The sequence below is a fragment of the Empidonax traillii genome, unplaced genomic scaffold (genome assembly GCF_003031625.1).
Source record: "Empidonax traillii isolate 1590-97213 ecotype Southwest subspecies unplaced genomic scaffold, ASM303162v1 scaffold54:size2178333, whole genome shotgun sequence".
Classification (NCBI taxonomy): domain Eukaryota; kingdom Metazoa; phylum Chordata; class Aves; order Passeriformes; family Tyrannidae; genus Empidonax; species Empidonax traillii.
The window spans coordinates 110,230-129,627 of record NW_020955247.1 but is presented as its reverse complement, the minus strand read 5'-3'; the positions used below and the strand labels follow the sequence as shown (position 1 = coordinate 129,627).

General features: G+C 38.7%; 1 protein-coding gene across 3 annotated transcripts in view; it reads right to left on the bottom strand.

The window, feature by feature from the left end:
• PRR16 (proline rich 16) overlaps nucleotides 1-5,715 on the bottom strand; it is a 142,683-nt gene extending 136,968 nt beyond the window's left edge. For all 3 annotated transcript variants that reach the window (XM_027879323.1, XM_027879322.1, XM_027879324.1), the window contains exon 1: nucleotides 5,486-5,715. In XM_027879323.1, coding sequence (XP_027735124.1) covers nucleotides 5,486-5,647 — 162 coding nt within the window. In that variant the 5' untranslated portion in view covers nucleotides 5,648-5,715. The remainder of the gene's footprint in view (nucleotides 1-5,485) is intronic.
• Nucleotides 5,716-19,398: the final 13,683 nt, after the last annotated feature.

The following is a 19,398-nucleotide window of genomic DNA, read 5'->3' as shown; positions in this document are numbered from 1 at the left end:
ACTGTAAGAGTTTTATCTTATTATATTGCACATTTTATTGTCTATAACTGTATAAATGCTTCATAGGCCACAAGAAATAAATGGAAAGAAAAATTACAATTCAGTTATCTGCAATGACAATTTACGGCCTTCTTCAGACCCCTGGGCAGATTACAGTAAAGTTATTGTGCAGTGCTTCTCTTACATAATGAATCATACTCTGCACTCAAACATACAGGTACAGTTCATGATTGCATTTGGCGTTAAGGACCGTAATAAGAAATCAGAAAAAAAAAGTCTGCTGCTGGAGAGATTAGTAAGTTTTGGAATGGCAAATTCCTTTACTCATACACCTTGGTCCTGGTGTCTGAACTGAATCCCAATCCCAGCCACAGCAAAAAAAATTATGAAGACGCTTCAGTCCTTTTCATTTCTCACTGACCAGGATCTGCATATACAGACAGTGTATATGCTGTCTAGACTGAAGCAAGACTCCAGGAGGAACACTAAGTGGGTCTGCATCCAGGATCCAGATATAAGTAGGGCATCTGCATTTATTGGATTTTTAATGGTAGGAACAAACATACTCAAAAACCTCTTCCTTCAACTGCCACTGCATAGCAAAAAAGAGTGGCAAGTCCTTGACACCTGGAGAGAATCCAAGGAGGAGAAGAGGCAAGAATCAAAAGGAGAAGAAGGAATGGATTAAAATGCTTTGCTATTGTTCTACCTACCCTTACGTTTCTATATAGTATATCCTATAACTGTGCTGTAATAACTCCCTGGCTCAGCTTCATGCAGCAATATGAACTCAAAAGATTTTTTATATTGTTGTTTGTGTTGCTGTCTCCACATCAGAGACACTGATATATGACTGATTGTTGCTGCTCCAACCCTCTCGGTAGATATAAACTGGAGCCTCCTACTTTCTTTCTGTATTAACAGGCAGGAACCTTCATACCATCTTCATTGTTATCAGAACACAAAACCAAAAACGGAACAGAAAACACTGGTGCTGAAATTGTAATACACTTCTGCAGGCCTGATTCAGACATTAGGACCACAGAACACATGACCACCCTTCACTTAAGGGAATGATGACTGGCCTGGTTATGAAATTAGGTCGTCTATCCTCTAACAAACTTTGTTATGGTGTTTTCGGTGAAAGGGATTGGTATCTGCCAGTTTCATCACTTAGAAAATATTGTGTGTTAAGTCATGCTCAAATTTTATAGATCACATCTTTATGGATAATAAACAGATCAGCTAGATGACAGAGAATTATGCACTCATTCCGTCAGCCAGACATTTTCACAGGATTTAAATCAGAAGAGGTAGATTCAAAAGACTGGAAATTTACTGATGCATGTGCAATGCCTATGAGGGCTTCTGTTTCTCCTGAACCTCCATTTTGGATTATTCTAAACACTGGCAATAGCTACACAGCTGCTTCCTTTTGATAAAAGGTTGAAGAGTATTTAGCCAATTAAAAGCTATGCAAATGTCTCGCACATAACTTCCAGGAATTTGTTCTGCATGATGAATTTTTACTACTACAAAAAGTATTTATCAAATTATTTAGTTAAGTATTTCCTTAATGAAAACAAGTGCAAGGCTACAGAAATGTGCAACATTATCATAAAATGTGAAAGCAGGGAAGTCTTAAAAATTACAATATCAGTATTAGGACGACATAAATCTCTGTGCCCTGATATCTGCAGCTGCACATACACATCTCCTACAATCCCTTCTGAAGTCATCAGAGTTAGGGCTACATCATGCATTTTACAATCAAAATAGTTTAGCACACACCTTCTGGTTTTCAATTGGGCATTATTAAGGTACCACACAGATAAGTATCAACTCCAAAACAAGACTTAATAATAACCATCTTTCTAGACAGACTCCAGTGAAAAAAGTCTTTCATTCAACCCTCTGGAGGAGAACCAAAGTTTAAGGCTCCGCCAACTTGATTTTGAAATAGTCTGGACTAAAGGGATAGAAAGTGTTACTCAATCCTCTGGCACCCCTTTTATTTTTCTTTGGAATATTCATCAAATAACAGCCACTTAATCCATTTCAACTCCATTATTTTCTTTCAACACAAAAACACATCCTGTTGTTGCTACACATCCTCAAGCTGTTTCTTTTTAGCAAGGAGACAAAAGGGGCCAAGCATCCCCTAAATTAACTGCACCCTAGAGAAGACTTCCATACACCAGCTGAGACTCTGGACTCAGCATTGCTCCATCCTATCATGTCTCCCCATCACTCCCTTTCTACATCCTTAATCTTCTATGGTTACCTTAGCCTAAGCAGACAAGATCAATAAATACGAGGGGAGGGGATTGGGGGAGGTGGTAAGGAAGAGACAGATGTTGCACTTCTGAGACACAGTAACTCTTAAAATGTACTAGTTTTAATCCACATGATTCAGTCACATGTTTCTAGAGCATATTTATAAACTTCATGGTTTCTGCATCTGGATTTAACATCCAATCTTCTACTCACTCCTCCTTTTCCTCTTTAAAAAAAAAAAAATTAACCAATTCAAAAAGCTTCAGAACAAAGGACAGATGCAAATACATTAATATAAGTAAACCATAACAAGCTAAATGTAACAAGGCATAGAAGTCCTGTACAGCCATGCTCCTTACTGTTATAGAACAGTTCACTTTGAAGCAATGAAACCATATTTTAATTTGACAGTGCTTTGACTATAAAATCTTACAAAAGAAGAATGAGGGATGCTAGAAGACATCCAGTCTACCACAATACAAAAAGTGCTATTTTATGTATAATCATAATTTATATTCAAGGCTAACTAATATGTAGGCATAATTAGAAAAAAATTATTTTACAAATTATATATATCACAAATAATTATTACATTATTATTCTATTCACAACTATTACTGGAACTGTACCAAAAAAAAAACCTTCATGCCCTACCACTACACCCAAATTGAAGACTTCTGAAGTAGTATTAAAAAGAATGAAATGCTCTTTTCAGAATACCATATTCCTAATAGAAAAAAAAAAAAAAAAAAAAAAAAAAAAAAAAAAAAAAAAAAAAAAAAAAAAAAAAAAAAAAAAAAAAAAAAAAAAAAAAAAAAAAAAAAAAAAAAAAAAAAAAAAAAAAAAAAAAAAAAAAAAAAAAAAAAAAAAAAGCCAAACAGAAAATGTTGTAGCACAACAGCTAGACTGCAGCAAAAGCAAACCCCTGGTGTGGGTGGCAGGGAGGAAAGATAGCAATAACATTTCCAGAAAAACACAATTGCTAGTGAAAATGGAAAGTATGAACTTATACCCACTAGTTTATGCCTTTGACTGATCCTACAGTAGGGAATAAATAAAGGACAGGTATATTTCTGTGTGTAATTCACCAAAACTGACTATAAGCTAACTTTCTATATGCTTTAATGAATGACCTGTCAGTGCTTTCTAACATCTACAAAAAAACTGTGAAGGAGACTGATGATTAGTTTATAGTACCATCAATTAACTCACTTTCACCTAAAAAGTATCTACTGCAGTTATGTCTAAGTGATTTTGAACAGACTGAGTCCATACTACAAAAGTAGCCAACTGAAGGTACTCAGATCACAAACTTCTGCAAACTTTTCAAAATAAATGTCATCCATAGTGTATTTAACAGATAATGACAATATTGCAAGCAAGCAGATGTGTTTTCAACTCTTGCTTTTTGAACTATCACAGCTATCATCTTTGTAAGACATATTTGGTAAAAAGCATTACTCAAAACCTCACTTGTAGCTACAGTCAAGATTTGACTATTCTTTTTATAAAAACATTTCTATTTTCTCAAAACAGATGCTTTTGGCAATCCTTCCACCCTTCAACAGGTACACACTACTTAAGAAAGTTGCAGCTCCATTTCTATACAAATTTCTCCATCAAGCAGAGGTAAATCCAGTTCTATGTCACAGATGCAATCAACCAGAACAGACAAGTTTGCTTAGATAAAACATGCCACCGTAAATGATGATATATGATCTCCTCTTACAGCAATCCTGTCTGCTCACTAGAAGAAATCTAGGGCTGATTACATGCAGGGAACAATTTACATTCATGGGACAAAGCACATTACATCCTCTCCAGGTCCTGAAAATGTGCTTCTGCAGCAACAGAAGCCAGTCTTAAAAAACAGCGAAAGAGCTGGTCTACAAATAAGGTTTACTCCCACTTCAAAATATCACAAAAATTACAAAGCATAGGCAGCAGTACATTACAGAAAATAGAAATTACAGATATATTTTTTTAAAAAAAGGAGAATTTTCGAATTGTGTGTGAGAAAGGAGGCTAACGGCTCTGATTAGTGAGCCTTGTGTTTATACATCTTTCAACATTATACAAAGCACTGGGTGAATTTCAGACTGCCTCAGATGGCAAAAGACTGTTGAATGAAACTTGTTGACAATGTTGTTAAAATAGAAAACTAATATTTGATAGCAAAAAAATCACAGCCTTTTATAAATGTCAAATACAGGATTACAAAGCAATGCACAGAGATTCTGGACTTGAATTTCCGTGCATAATCCAACCATCTGTCGGCCAGTTGTGTAGCAAAATCAAGAGAATGTAGAAATCTCCAAAAGGACAGCCAAATTCTCATCCTTCGGCTACTGCATTTCCCTGCTTATGAACATGCCCGCGGTAATCGCGCTCTGCCTGCAGATTAGCCTAAGAAAGATGACACTCGCCACCGGCAAAAGAGAGATTGCAAAGGCAATCTTGCCAGATAGAGAAGATAAACAGGGCGCTCAGCTCCCGGTGAAGCAGGCTGCAGAGGCAGAAGCACACTTCCCCAAGCCGGTGCTGCCGCGCCGGGCATAGACTCTTCGCCAAGGGCGGCGGGTGCGCGGGTCCGGAGGCACTCAGCCCGGCCCGGGGGGGAGATGAGAGCAGGGCTGCTCCCTGGGGGTGAACGTGGGGTTGCACGGTGCAACCCGAAAGTTAAACCCGCTGGAGCGGGACTGCGGTCGTTCTCCCACTGTTGGGATGTCGGCCCGGCGCAGCCCGGAACAGGGCAGGGCTGCGAGTCCCGCAGCTCCCCGAACACCCTCTTTGCCCAGCATGAACCTCGCAGGAGAGGCCCCCCGGCCTCTCGGGAAAAATAAAACTCCGAGGGATGCGCCGAGGTGGGAAGTTCCTGGGCAGAGCCTCCTCGCAGCCGAGGGGAGCACGCCCGGCGACGGGGTGCCCGGCACCCGGGACACGGCGCTCCTCCACCCGCGCCCCTCGTCCCATCTCGGACTGCCAGGCACCGCACCGAGGCTCAGTCGCCCGCCCCGGGACACGGCTGGGAGCTGCCTCGTCCCCAGCCTGGACACCAGTTGCTGACCTGCGGTGAAGAAACGGCGAAAGGAGCCTGTGGGCGACAGCGGAGCCCCGGGGGGAGCCGGACCCTGGCCTGCGGGCGATGGGGTGCCAGCCCCATACGGGGCAGACCGGAGGTCAGCCCGCGCAGCCCTTCGTTTCTCACCTCCTTAAGTTCCTTGGCGACATCTTTCAGGTCCCCTAGGACTAATTCCAAATCCTCCACGATGATCTTGATCTGCTCCTTCACCTTGGCTTTGGAGGCTGCCGGCGGCCCCTCGGATGGCGAAGAGGAGGAGGATGCGGTCCCCTTGGACTGAGCGGACATCCTTCGGGGCAACCCGGCGCGGCCAGCAGGGCACGCAGGTCAGGCGAGCGCGGCGGTCGCCGGCCGCCCGGCCCCGTCCCTCCGGCTCCCGGAGCTGCCGCAGCCGCTGCCGCCGCCGCCGCCTGCCCGCCCGCGCATCCCGCGCCGGGGGCGCCGCGCCGCGCCGCGCTCCGCCGGGCGGCCGCGCTGTGCAGCTGCTGCCATGGGCTCCCGGAGCGGCGCGGGGGCCCGGCTGCAGCCCCGCCGAGCGCCGCGCCTGCGCCTCGCCCCGCCCGCGCCGCCGCCCGCGCCGCCACCGGCACCGGCCCCGGGCGGAGAGAGGGACCGGGGGAGGAGCGCCCACCGCCCGCGCTCCGGAGGGGCGGCGGAGGCAGGGCGGCTTCTGCGGAAGACAGACTCCCCACGTCCTCCGCGCCCGAAGGCCCGCGGGGGCGAGTGGGCTGCGTTGTGCCTCCCAGAGTGTGCATGGTGCTGTATCGCCCCTGGAGCATCCCCCCTTCCTCCCCTCTCCACATCGGTGGTCCTTGGGAGGCGGGACGGGTCGCACCAGCCCTGCTGGAGAAAAATACTTACCCGCCAAAACAGCCCCTCAAAAAGGAAACACTTTTTGTGGCTGGCTCATTGAACAATTCCTGTCGAAGGAGACAACAACAGTGCCTGTTTCTGGTGATAAAAGTCATAATTGGGAGGTGACACTCACATATCCCTGTACTGTAAAGTGACCGCTTTGGCTAGTCTGAAGTGTACATTGCTTGGTTTGAACTTTGCTGCTATAAGGAATTCTGCAAAAGCCATCGAATTGGTAAAAGGCATTTCTGCTTACCCCTGCATACTGTCTTGCAAAAATGCAGGGGTCGGTAGACCCTATTCTAGTCGGGAAGTAAAGGTTGTGTATCTCATCAAACAGAAAGAAAAATGCACATGAGGCAGAATATCTTTCATGAATATGCTATCAGGCTCTTTCTCTGAAGTACAGGTCAGTGCAGCTTTAGAACACTCACTTTCCCTGGCGCTATTCACAGGCTGATCTATGGGGCAAAATGAAGAGATTGCAAGATATCACTCACCTCTGGTGGTTTTTTCATCTAACTGCAAAAGAGGTAAAAGGAGTTGGTTTAGGTATTTCTACCTCCCACTAGCTATGAACAGCAAGAAGGCAGCATACAGCCAAGCCCTGCTTTGAGGATTGCCCTGCATGGCTGCAGCTGACTTTGATGTGGTAAGTGTTTCTGAGAGTTTTGGCAGTCTGAGATGTTTTAATCTACCTAAAGAAGGAATGGAAAAGCAACCTTGCCCAGAGTGTTGTGTCTCAATGTGGTAAAAATCTCACTTGGTGATGAACAGTTTGTCTCTGGGAAGACTGTGGGACTGGGATATGAATAGAGAGGGCCTGACAGCACCTGTTACTGTCTAGCATTAACTGTAATTATCTTTCCACATTTTGTCACTATAAAATCTGTGGTGTTTGACTGAATTAATTTGTTAGTGGGCATATAGTGCAATTTTTTTCCCCAGGTGTTTTAAAGACCTTTCAAACAATTTCAATGAAACTACGTTCAAGGAGAGCCCATGATTTTCCTCTCAATTTTCAAGTAAAATGGAAGATTTCTTTTTCATCTCACTAAAGTAAAAGTTCTTCCAACACTGGCTTTTAAAAGCATTCCTTTGGGTTATTTTTACTTAACTGTTTCTATATGAGCAACAACATCATATGATTTTTGAAGCTAGCTAAGTAATACAGTCAGAATTTCCAAACTGTAGTCACCACTAAATTAGGAAGAAAGCAACCCACAAGTTGTTGAATAAGTTTTAAATATGTTTGAATATTATTCCTCAAGGGCATTGTACAAACAGAAAAAATAAAACATTTATAGAAAGCTATCAGTGAAATCATCTGTGTAGAAACCTGTACATATGCAGTTTATAATTAGAGAAAAAAGCCTATTTTCTGGCAAAAGTTAAAGTTACTATTCAACAGTATACTGTAGGTAGCTACACATAATATGGCTTACATAGGTAAATGATGGTTTCTACCATATTACTGTAGAAAAAAATCAACACTGTCAAAAAATTGCTACCAGGTTTCCTACAGACCCAGTCCAACTGGGTATTCATTATTAAATATACCTCTCATACACAATTGCTTACATTTTATATACTGTCTGAGTATAAAGTGTTGCCATCTCTCACTCACTGCTAAATTTTTTTTTTTTTTTTTTTAACAAAGGAGAATTGGTTCCTGTTCTATCTCATCAGTTAGTTTTGTCAGGACAAAACTTTACCCATAATCCTGTGGTTATCCAATTTCCGTAATCCTGTGACCACCTTTAGAGACTTTGCAAACTTTTGAAGATAAATCTTGTTCACTTTACGAATCCCTCTACTTCTGAAGTGACATTCTTCTGAGAGCTCTGCAGAATCATATAGGGGCTGATATTTTTTATTCATTCAAGTATCTACTGCTTAGCCCTGAAAAAAACTGACAGCACTTTTAAGTCCTGAGTAAAGTTCATTCTCCTGCTAGTCTTTTAAGGAATTTCATGCCTTTAGAAAAACATTCTATACCTCACCAAACCCTATCTCAGCTAACTAATACGTGGTTTCCCATATCAAAGTTATCTACCAATTGTTTTATTTCTTTTTGCTGCTGCCACTTAATAAAGTGTTATTTATCAGTGTGCCATTGGTTTATTCCTCTTATAGTCCTTCTGTCTGTATCTCCACTAAAACCTGATTAGCTAATCAGGGGAAATAAAAGTAACTCCTTACTGGAAGTCTGATCTCTGTATGCCACGAAGGAGATGCAAGGGATGCACAGGAAGTCTTCCCAGAAATCTTGGGAGAAAAAGTTACTTTGAAAATAAAAGCTTGAGACTTTCAAAGTGTAGTTTCACTGATTTTCCACCAACATTTGAAATCCAGAAACATTTAATCGAGTAAAAAGAACCCAAACAAATACAATACACATGTTAAATGAATAGTTAGTGAAGTACAATGTCTCTCAACCATGCCAGGGTCAGTGGTGATCTCATTAAAATTCACAAGTTGAGTGAGGTTTGGTCTGATTAGTTACTGGGAAAGACATCTCTCAGAAAAATTGCTCAAGATGCTGCAAAGTTTTGTTTTGGTGATTCAGTAGATGGCACTTTTCCTTTTGGGAAAAAATCCTATATCTTAGCCAAGTGTTACAAATAGAAGGAACTGCACACACAGAACAGTGATTTTATCATGCTATTTTACTTATGGAGTCACAAAGAGAGTTGGAAACTATGCAGGAAATCATGAGTAATCATAAAATGTATATGAACCACAGAAATAATTTTTCATGAAAATCAGCCAGACGGGTAATATCAGATATGTAATTGCTTTCAAATTTAGTCACTTGTCTCCTATTTTAAAAAAAAAGCCCAAAGTAATACCGAAAGCCCCAGATGCTTGCCTGCTTGGGAGGGACTTTTTACTACCATAAAACTTTCATACTTTTTCTGGTATGGGAATAGAAACCAAATGGGCACTTTGCAAATTATATATGTAGACATACAACCCACTTTCCTCAAGTTTTTAGTATTTTAAACAGAATAATTAAACATAGTTTGCTGTTGCCTGTGGAAGATATCTTGTTTGAAAGTTGGGCTAGTTACCAAAGGCAAAAGTTGCACGAAGTCTTTTAGGTCAAACAGAACATTTTTAAACTGAATGTTCTGATTTATTTAAACATTATCAAACTTTCCAAACAAAATCAAAGAATATACAAAGCAAAAATATCCCCTAGCCAAACTACTAATTTGGTGAATGATATTTTCTATGGCTCTTTAAAATTTGTCCTTAAAGGAAATATTTGCAACAAAGTTAGGGAAGAACTGAAGCAATAAACCTACCTCTTTCTTTCCAGGTGAAATTGCAGAAGCAAGCTTAGAACAATTGAAACAGGCTTGCATACTGGACGCATACTAATTAAAATATTCATTAAAATCTTCAAAATTCATCATAAGTTAAAGTAAAACCATGGGTTAAGATGGAGTAAAATCACTAACTTGCATTCCAGGTCCCTGTTGTACGTAGGTTATTGTCTTTTGTATTTTCCGTCCTAAAAGAACAGTGGGCTAATCTCTTCAAAATACTTCCATATTTAACTGAATATCATGTTCTTTTTTTAATTCCTAAATAAATTTTAAACAGTTCTGATGATAAAGGCACACTACACTGGCTGCTTACAGCCCAAACTGTAGAGTTGCAGTTCATTTGGATAAAGGCTGAAATGTTTTTCAGTTAAAGGAAAAAAAAAAATTAAAACAAAACAAAACACTTTCTGTGGGTGGCATGATTAAATGCCTTTATGGTATTCCACTTCTTTAAAAACAACAAGTTTTTAAAAATAAGCACAAATTAAATTTTATACTTCTGAATTAAGCTGGCTCATGTCCAAACAATTGATAAAAAACATCATGGAAGTCAAGACTAAGGCGAAGTCATGCTTTGCACCAACTTCTTGACCTACTTCTCCACCCTTTTTGTTCTGATATTGATTTGAAATCATGCATGTATAGCATGAAACTAGTCATATCATGCTTTAAGTCAAATGCACAACCCTCACATATTTCTCTTTAAGGATGGTACAGGATTTATTATTTGTAGAGCAGAACTCTAAGCCTGGAGCCAAGCTTTTAAGAAACTGAACACATACCTTAAACTTTCTTATTCTCCTTTAGAAGTGAAAGTCGAACAGAGTTTTATAGAATCCAAACCTCTTTTTATTCCATGTTATTTGTAATGTGTATAAGGAGGATGACAATTAAAGGTTTTTTTAAATAAAACTTTTCCTATCTGGTAAATCCTGTGCCTCACCCCGCCCATGCAAAATAACAGTTATTTTGTCTTAAAGATATATATTTTAAAATTTCTCTATTAAATATGAATAAATTCTATCCCATGCATCACTTATGTTCAATTCCTTCAATCTGCTCAGGAGGAAGTGTTACATTTGTTAACACAGTTCAAAGAATAATCTTTATCATGTCTCCGAATTGGAATGCCAACACAGAAGATTTACTGCAGCTTCATGGGGAAATAAGTGCTGGAAGATACACATGATGAAGCTAAGTCCTCTTTAAACCACTCGTGTTCTATCAGGCTTCCTTGGTGAGCTGTAAACAACCATAGCATACAAACCCATTCTGCATCTGGGATATTTCCAGGCACTAAACTGCAGTGGGCTTTTTTTCCTGTACAATTTTAACAAGTGATATTTCTCAAAAAATGTCAAAAGCTCTGGAAAATGCACAAGAGAAAGAATTTAAACTATTTACTCCAAGATAGTCCCTCAGTACCTAGGCAAAGAAATGAAGCATCTTACTAAAAAATATGACTATTAGTTATACCTGTGACTTGTTTTAATTCAACAAAGATACAGTTTTCAGTGTAAAAGTCAATGGAGCCTGTGAATTTAGTAAGACAGGATAATAAAACCAAATTAAGTTGGAACATAAGTATCTAGAAGTGATGTCATTTGTGAACTTTGTTGAAGTTTTGTGATCTTTGTCATTTGTGAACTTCGTTGAAGTCTTGTGGTCTTTGTCCATCCATTTTATACAACGACTTCTAACATTATGTAAATATTTCTCTGTGGAATGCTTTGACTCAACAAAGATCCCCTGGATAGTCAAGAAACAAAAATCTATTAATTTAATGTGGGACAGTAAGAAAACCAAACTATATGCCTACACAACCTTGAAAGGTGCAAAAATATATTTGCTTTAAAAGTGGCACTCAGTTCAGTGTCCACTGCTGTGGTGGAGAGAATTAGCAGAAATGGCTGTCTTAATCAAATCAATAGAATATTATAGGAAAAAAATGGGAAATGAGTCACAGAAGGAAAAACACAGTTATACTATGCCTATTGCACTTCTCTTGCAAATGTCTATCAAAATGCTTCTAAAATGTAGGAATAGTGGAAGATAATAATTTTTTTTTCTCTGTTGAATACTTTCTGTATAATTGCTTGGAGAGAATTGACATTTTATTTCCTCTTCAAAATGTACAAATATGGTGGTAAAAAAGTGATAAAACTGAAAAAAGAATGTTGGCTGAATATGTTTCTGCAGTAATCCTAAAGAAATACGTTTTATTAGCCATTTTTTATTTCATCGTATTAGCCAGTTTTTCAAACTCAGTTATTGGAAGTTATATACTTAATGTAATTTTACCAAGATTACTCTTTGTTTACTGGTTAACTCTCAGCTAACAAATTGTTGTGCTTTTTTCCCCAAGGAGCTGTTGGTGTCAGATACAAAGTATTTCCTGGGGGGGATATTCCTTTACCCCTGGCATTCACTTCAGTAGTACATTATTGCAAACATCTGGAGCACAGAGGAAAAACAGTCTGCATTCTGTACTAAAGCCCTCTATAAGAATAGTCTGAGTAAGAGAAATGCCAGATTAAATGAGTAACCCAAACACAAAAAAGGAATAGAGTACAGCAGCAAGAACAGAAAGGTAAAAAAATGCAACTCTTTAACTTGCAGACCTACAGTGGGTTTATAGAGCCTTTATCTAAAAGCGCACTCCAGCTATTGCAATTAAAAAGCTATTTTTTTCTGTGTCATACACCATAAAGCAAAGGTGAACGTTCACACATTCAAGGCTTTCATTTTAGATTGATGAATTATCTATTGACAGACAAGGAATCTCTGCCACTTCATCCCCTACTCCCCAGATTCAAATTATGTTAAAAGCCATGGTGCAAAGGAGGACAAAGAAGCCAGAAACTTAAATGAGAAGGATCCATTACTCACTGATGAACATAGGACTGAATTGTGTAGATGCCAAGTAGTCCCTTGAGGTACTGATAGTTCTCCAAGTGAAGGCGTGAAAAACCGCTGGTTCTGTCCATGCCTCACTGAACTGGACTAGTAACACTACAGACCCAAGTACCCAGAGGCACCAGTGAGAAACTTCCAAATTATAGAAAAACATTCTCATATTTCACTCCTAAATTCAGATAATTATAATTTTAAATCTGTAATCTTTTCAATATGCTAATGTCATCTGTTATTAATTTGGACATTAATGCTTTTACTTTATGCTTGGGTGTTTTTTGTTGTTTTGGTTGGGTTTTTTTTTTGGTTGGTTGGTTGAGGTTTTTTGTGGTTTTTGTCTGTTTGTTTGTTTTGTTTTTATGGGTTTTTTTAACAATTTTTTTTTATTAAATAATCTCTTCAAAAATTCCCACTATCAATTTACCTGGAATCAGTTACATCATTTCTTGCAGTGTCTCAGGATCTGTATTCAAAATGCCAGTTCCACCATGATGGATACCAGTATGTGCATTTTATCAAGTGTTTCTCTGATAAGTCATGCAAGGTATTTTCAATGAAGCTTTCACTGGGTATCCAAATGTCTGATCCACCAGTCATTCAAACAAAGTGGCTGTTCTTGTTTACCTCAGCTTTGAATTTGTTCTGGAGAATTTGCAATTCTCTGCAGCTGTGCTGGGAAAACTCTCAGCTCCCCTTCTCCCAAGATAAGAACTACTGCCAACAGAATTCTCCAGAATCAAGTACGTGTTGTTTGCTTTCTTAAAAATTGCAACCAGTCTGTTATTAGATAGTGTTTCAGGAAAAGGAGCTCTGGATTATAATCTCATCTGAAAGATAAATTAAAAACAAGTGAAAATACAGTGAAAATACATGAAAACCAACGTATGAACAACTTTTTCCATGTACTTGAACACCTATTTTGGTTCAAACAATGGAACAGTTTCTGATCTTTTTGGTAAGCTTCAGGAAAAAAATCAGTAGCATTCACAGCAAAAGGCAGTTGTACTTGGACGGGATGTAATGTTGCAAAATTTAGGAAGAGAAGCCAGATCAGACCAAATTTTTCCATTCAAATATAAGCTGGTTGTTTGACAAACCATGCCTATTAAAGCCTGTTAAACTGGTTAATGGTAACCACTTGGTTAGTAGGTAACATATAGAGTGTGAAAAACAGGCTAGTTCTACTTTCAGAAAACTACTAGTAATTAAATTTATAACTAAATGATTGACTTACATTACCTGAAGGTCTGACCTACAGTCTACAAGCCTGCTTTAAAGAGGGAATCCATTTGGTCTAAACATGTGTAAAATTGTTTTGTGACAGTCCTTATGCATGTTCAGTCTTACCTTTTAGCAGAAAGATAAGTCAGATCGGAAGACAGAAGAGTGTCCTAATTTCCCTAGAATGTGTTCTGGTTTTATGCCACTGCCATTTGATTCCGTGGTAATTCAATACCAGACACAGGTTACTGGGACCTTATCTCTTACCCAGTACATATGCAGTTCTGTTCTCAAGGTCTCAACTGATATAGTCACTCTAAAATTATATTACTGAATACTTCTATCTAACCAGTAACTGTACTTAAATTAATTTTGGTACAGGTGTCGAGTACCATATTTAGTAATTTGCCATATACGTCTCCTTTATCGATGTTTTTAGCACTGAAAAATGTTAAATTTAATTAGCATTGAATATTCTTGCCTTACAAGATCTTGCATAGAATAACCTTATTCTGAAAAGAACTATAAGAAGTGTAGTGCAGTGTAGGAAAAGAAATTTCCACATACAACTTACAGTCTGAAAGGTGGTGAAAATCCTGGGTTTGTGCATTATTTTATAAAGGAACAGCAAGATTAGGCTGCTCTGGTATCCAGATCTTAGTAAGGAAAGCATAACCCGAATTTTCTTTAGCCCTTGGTATTGTTCAATCACTTAACATTTGAAGAAAATATTTTGAAGTTTTTTAAACCAACTCGGATTTCATCTAGAGATAAAATGGTAAAGATCAGAAAGCTTAATATAAATATGATCATTTCTGCCTCTCTGATAATTTCTGTTATTTTTCTGAACTTGAAAAATAATGCATCAGCCTGACAAACCCAATAACATCCACTTAATTCAATTTAATCTACCTTTGTAAATTTGTGACTTCAACACCTTTGTCATTATTTGAATTAAAAAACAATCAAACGAACAACAAAGGAAGAGCTACAAAGGAAACTTCTTAAAACTCATCTCAATTTGGAAAATTATTTGAAGTTGTTGATTAAAGTTTCCATAAATATTTTGTAGCACTGACCTTCTGTTTCAGAAGCTGTTTAAACTAGAGGCACTGGAAGCAATCCTTTAGTCTGATAAAACAGATGATTAACCCAACAGTTTAGCCAGTTTACAGTTAGTCTGTCCTCCCTTAACCTTCTGTAGGGGCCATTTCTTCTTTCTCTGTGAAGTTCAAGGGATTTTTTTTTTTTTTTTACTTTGACAGACACCAGAATCTAAATTCCCACTCCTAAATTTCCATGCCTCTATGCCTTCTCTTAAGTTCACATAGGAGTTGAAGTTTTACAGAAATTGATGGGCTTGCATTCATGTATAACTTGCATTTATGATTTTGGAATGTAAACATTTAGTGTTTTCTTAGTAATTTGCTACTGCATAAGACAAGTAATCTAAGTACAAAGAGAGATTTCTTTTTTAAAAGTTGCATTTATATGTTCAGTCCCATTGGTGTAGGTACCAAAGGGTGACTCAAGGTCTCAAAATTCATCAGATGAAGCATCCTTTCTCCAGATTTATAGGAGAGCTATGCTTAGATATTGCTCTATTCTCACAGGGTACCCCTAAGTCAAGAAATAAGTCCCTTTACTGTTATGGAGGTTGCATAAGGGAATAATTCATCTATGCAATTTCAATCACTAGAGTGAGAAACAGAGACTTGTAACTTTTTCCTTGTTTAAGATTTTTGGCATTCACTTCTGTTTCCTCTGACAGGAAGGATGTAATTATTGTGGGTGCTTATTGAAGAAGTGAGGAAAAAATGCATTCCCATTTCCATGATCCTCTCCAATGATCATTTATTCTGAAGTGTTAAAATTTTTATCAAGCCTCAGTTTTTATGTGATGATCCCTTTTGAAGCTAGGAAGTCTGTTGTTATGGTCTACGAGTTTACTATGGCTGAAAAGTTTTTTGCATGTCACAGATGCTAAGCCTTTGTACTTACCAATCTGAGGAATAAAGGATGAGTATAAAATGTACAATAACTAACCCAACTCACATTCCCTATCACAGGGTGAACAGTCCAGTGCCTGGAGATTTTTTCTTTTACAGACCTGGGTATTTTTAAATTAATACAAGGAGGAAGCATCCTTAAGAAATTATTTTCTTCTTTAAACTTTAAAATAAGAAATGGAGCTCTATGGAATTAAACATATAGTCTGTATTTTTGTCAGTTGTCAAATAATTTGGATACTATTTCAAAACCCTGATAGGTTCAAAAGTTGAGAGGAGTAGTTCTAAAGTGAGAAGAAAATTGTCAACCCAACCATATTCTTAAATATTTGGTTGACAATCTTAATACTAAGAGATAGGAACCATACGAGGACTTAAACAAATAGACAAAACTCATTCACTTTTATATAAGAAGGCACCCACTCCCATTCTTACACTTCTGCTTGTTGTAATCAAAATGGTGACCTGAGGGGAAAAAGCCTTGGCTCAGCTGTGTGGCAAGATGGAATACTTGAAACTTTTCAGTATCCTGGCATGTATTTCTTTGGAAGATAAAGTACTCATATTTTATTCCAACTGGTTTGTAACATAGTCTTTCCACAGTCAAGGCCTGAAAAGGTTTATTCAGTAAGTGCACAAAGTTTTCTTGCATGAGACACAGAGTCAATTTTTTTTTTTTGACTCTTATGACAGTATTGTTGTCTCCCAAAATTGTTTTATTTGTTGGGTTTTGCTCCTTTTTACTTCATTGTCATTCAAATGCAATTTTAAATTCTTAGGGAGAATAATAAAACTTGAGGTCATGTATGTCCATATTGTAATAATTTTCTGGATTTTTTTTGTACATTATCTTCAGTCAAGATGACGTAACACATCAAGAAAAGAGATTAAGCTTGATTATGTATACAAATTCTAATCTACACTAAGAATTGAATTCATACAGCTACAAGGACTAAGCTATAATTTTTAACAGCTTTATTGAATAAAAGCATATACTTTAGATGAGAATTATTTGCTATCTATGAATGTATTAAATCAAATATTGAATAGTATATAGAGCAGTTTTTTAACAATGAGGAACAGCTCATTGCCCTACTCTTGAGGCTATAAAATCATACTACTATCTTCTATCTTCTCCATATGAATCTTCTTTTTTTTTTTTTTTCTTTTTTTACTCAGTGTCAGACCTTCCTCTCTGATTCCTTATGACATTTCTATGTGAGGGAAAAGCTGGGAACAGCTCAGAAGCTGGATTTTTTCTGTGAAACTCCGAAGTGCCCCTCTACAATACAGAGTGACTCCTGGTCTCCCTTGCACAGGTCATATACCTGGGAGCTAATTTTACAAAGGGTTCTCAGATAAGAAGAGATGAAGAATGTCTTTGGAATCTGTTCTGAGGAAGCAAGTTAACTTAAAGTCTATAGAGGTGAAACTCCATTAAGATATTAAAATACATAACCTGTTGGCTGTCATGCACAGATCAAGTTCCGCTCTGCTGTCAGATTTTCAAAAGGTCTTTAGAGAACTGGTTTTGCACATTTATCTGATTTCCTAATGCTGTAATTAGACACTCCTTTGTTGGATATACCTGGGAATTTTTGACATGATACCTGTGTCTAAAGACACTTGAATCTGCATTTTAGTGGAGAATTCCTTAATCAGGGATCAATGGCAGTGATCCCCAAGCTTTCCTTCATTTTAAACCACAGAATTTCTCATGGATAAATTTGTGGGCCAAACAAAAAACAGGCCAGACCTTCTGCCCTGAGGATATAGGTCAAATGTAGCACACACAAGGAATCCATGATGTACTGCATATGAAACACTTCTTAGTCAAGCTGGTACAAGCGTTTACTTTGTACATCCATGCAAATGGCAAAAATCATCTGTAATGGACTGGCACAGATAGAAAAACCAGGGCTGTCCACAGACATGAACTGCAAATCAAAGAAAATGTTCTGCTTCTGGCGGCTCCTTCACATAAGCTATCTTTTTTAGGGTTTCCTTAATGCTTTCCCACAATAATCGTGGTTGTGTGCTATTAATGATTGTAATATTGCCAGTTAGATTTTACCTGCAGTCCAGCAGGGATGTTCACGTGCTGCTGCTCTCTTACAAGCAAGCATTAATAGCACGTATTAAGTAATCCCTTCTTCCTTCCTCCCTTTTTGTCAGGACTTCACAGCTTATACCATCCTCTAAGCATCACAGGCCTATTCTTTGGTGAGAGATTTACAAGTCACAGTGTGTGCTATCAAACCTGGTTGATGTGTTAGGTAAACGCAAGAATGTTACAGAAAGGCACAGGGAGCCCCTGGTGGTCTAGAGGGTAAAGGCGCTGCGCTGTAACCGCAGAGACCCGGGTTCGATTCCCAGTCAGGGCCACTCCCCGGGCAGATGGAGCTCGTTAGCCCTGTAAGGCAATCCATCTACGTCCTGAGGACCTCGCTGCCACCGTCCAAGCTCGCTTGGCCCCGGCAGATGAACCTCAGGATTAAAGGGTGGGCTCAGTTCCGCGCACACTGTGTCTCACCTAAAAAATCCAATGCACAGGCTGGAAGGTGTAAAGACCTTCCCATTTCTTCGTTCGCGAAGACTGGCTATTACTTACTTACTTACAGAAAGGCACAACAGTCAAAAGCAGTGAGTTACATCACTGAGTGGAGGAACTGACCCATAGTCTCCAGGAGAGAAAGCAGTTCCTGCTGAGCTGATAAAGGAGTTTTCCAACTGCAGTTTGTGCCTATCCACATATGTATGGCACAACAAAATGTATGCACCATTGTGCAGGTGGACCCTGCATAACACTGATATTTGAAACTCATGAAAATCATACTGCGCTTTCAGTATTTTCTGTTAAAACTGTTGGAACACTTAGAGTAATTATATTTGCTATGCAGAAAGAAAATCCAGGACTAAGAATCACATGTGTTATGATAAAAGCATTTGTTTTCAGAGAAGCCTACACCACTCATTTTTGATCTTAGAAATTTTATTCTTAACCATCCAGGACTTGAAGAAAGGCCTCATCTTTTACACAGTCTGTTGCACTAGCCATGAAGTTACACACATGATTTAAGCAAGTATATTTAAGCCATACACAGAATTTAAAGACAGAAAAACTAAAAAAATCAAGTTATCATGCATAAAAGGTTATTTTGTCAGTGTGTTACTATACTGTATTGAGTAGAATGATGTGTATTGTAAAAAGACAGAAGTGAAGATCCACTTAAATTACTACTGGTTCTCAACCTTTCTAAAGGCACTGTTATTTTCAACAAATGCAAGAACATATATTTGTCCTTAAAAAATGCATTTATCTTTCTGGCAGTATTCTTCCTATCCACCCTCTGATAAATTTTTGACAGGTAAAGCTGGTGCCTGCGAGTTTTTAAATTCTTCACGAAAAGAAGATAGGATTTGGTTAGTAAGGACACAATGTTGCAGTTTGAAAACTTGAAAAACTGACTTAGCTGACCTGGGTGGACATGGGTAAAGTGCCAGCAATCATGGCTACCCAGATGAGAAGATCTAAGGATCTATATTGGATCCTCATCCTCTCTTTCTGAAAAGAGCAGGCCAAAGGCTGCAGGTAAGGCCTGGGGGCCTCAAAAGGAGATCTGTCAGGGCACTTTGGCACTTCAGGCCTTGAAGCAGGAGTGTATGCCACAGGCTCTGTGAATGCTGAGAAGAGGAAGGAAAAAGC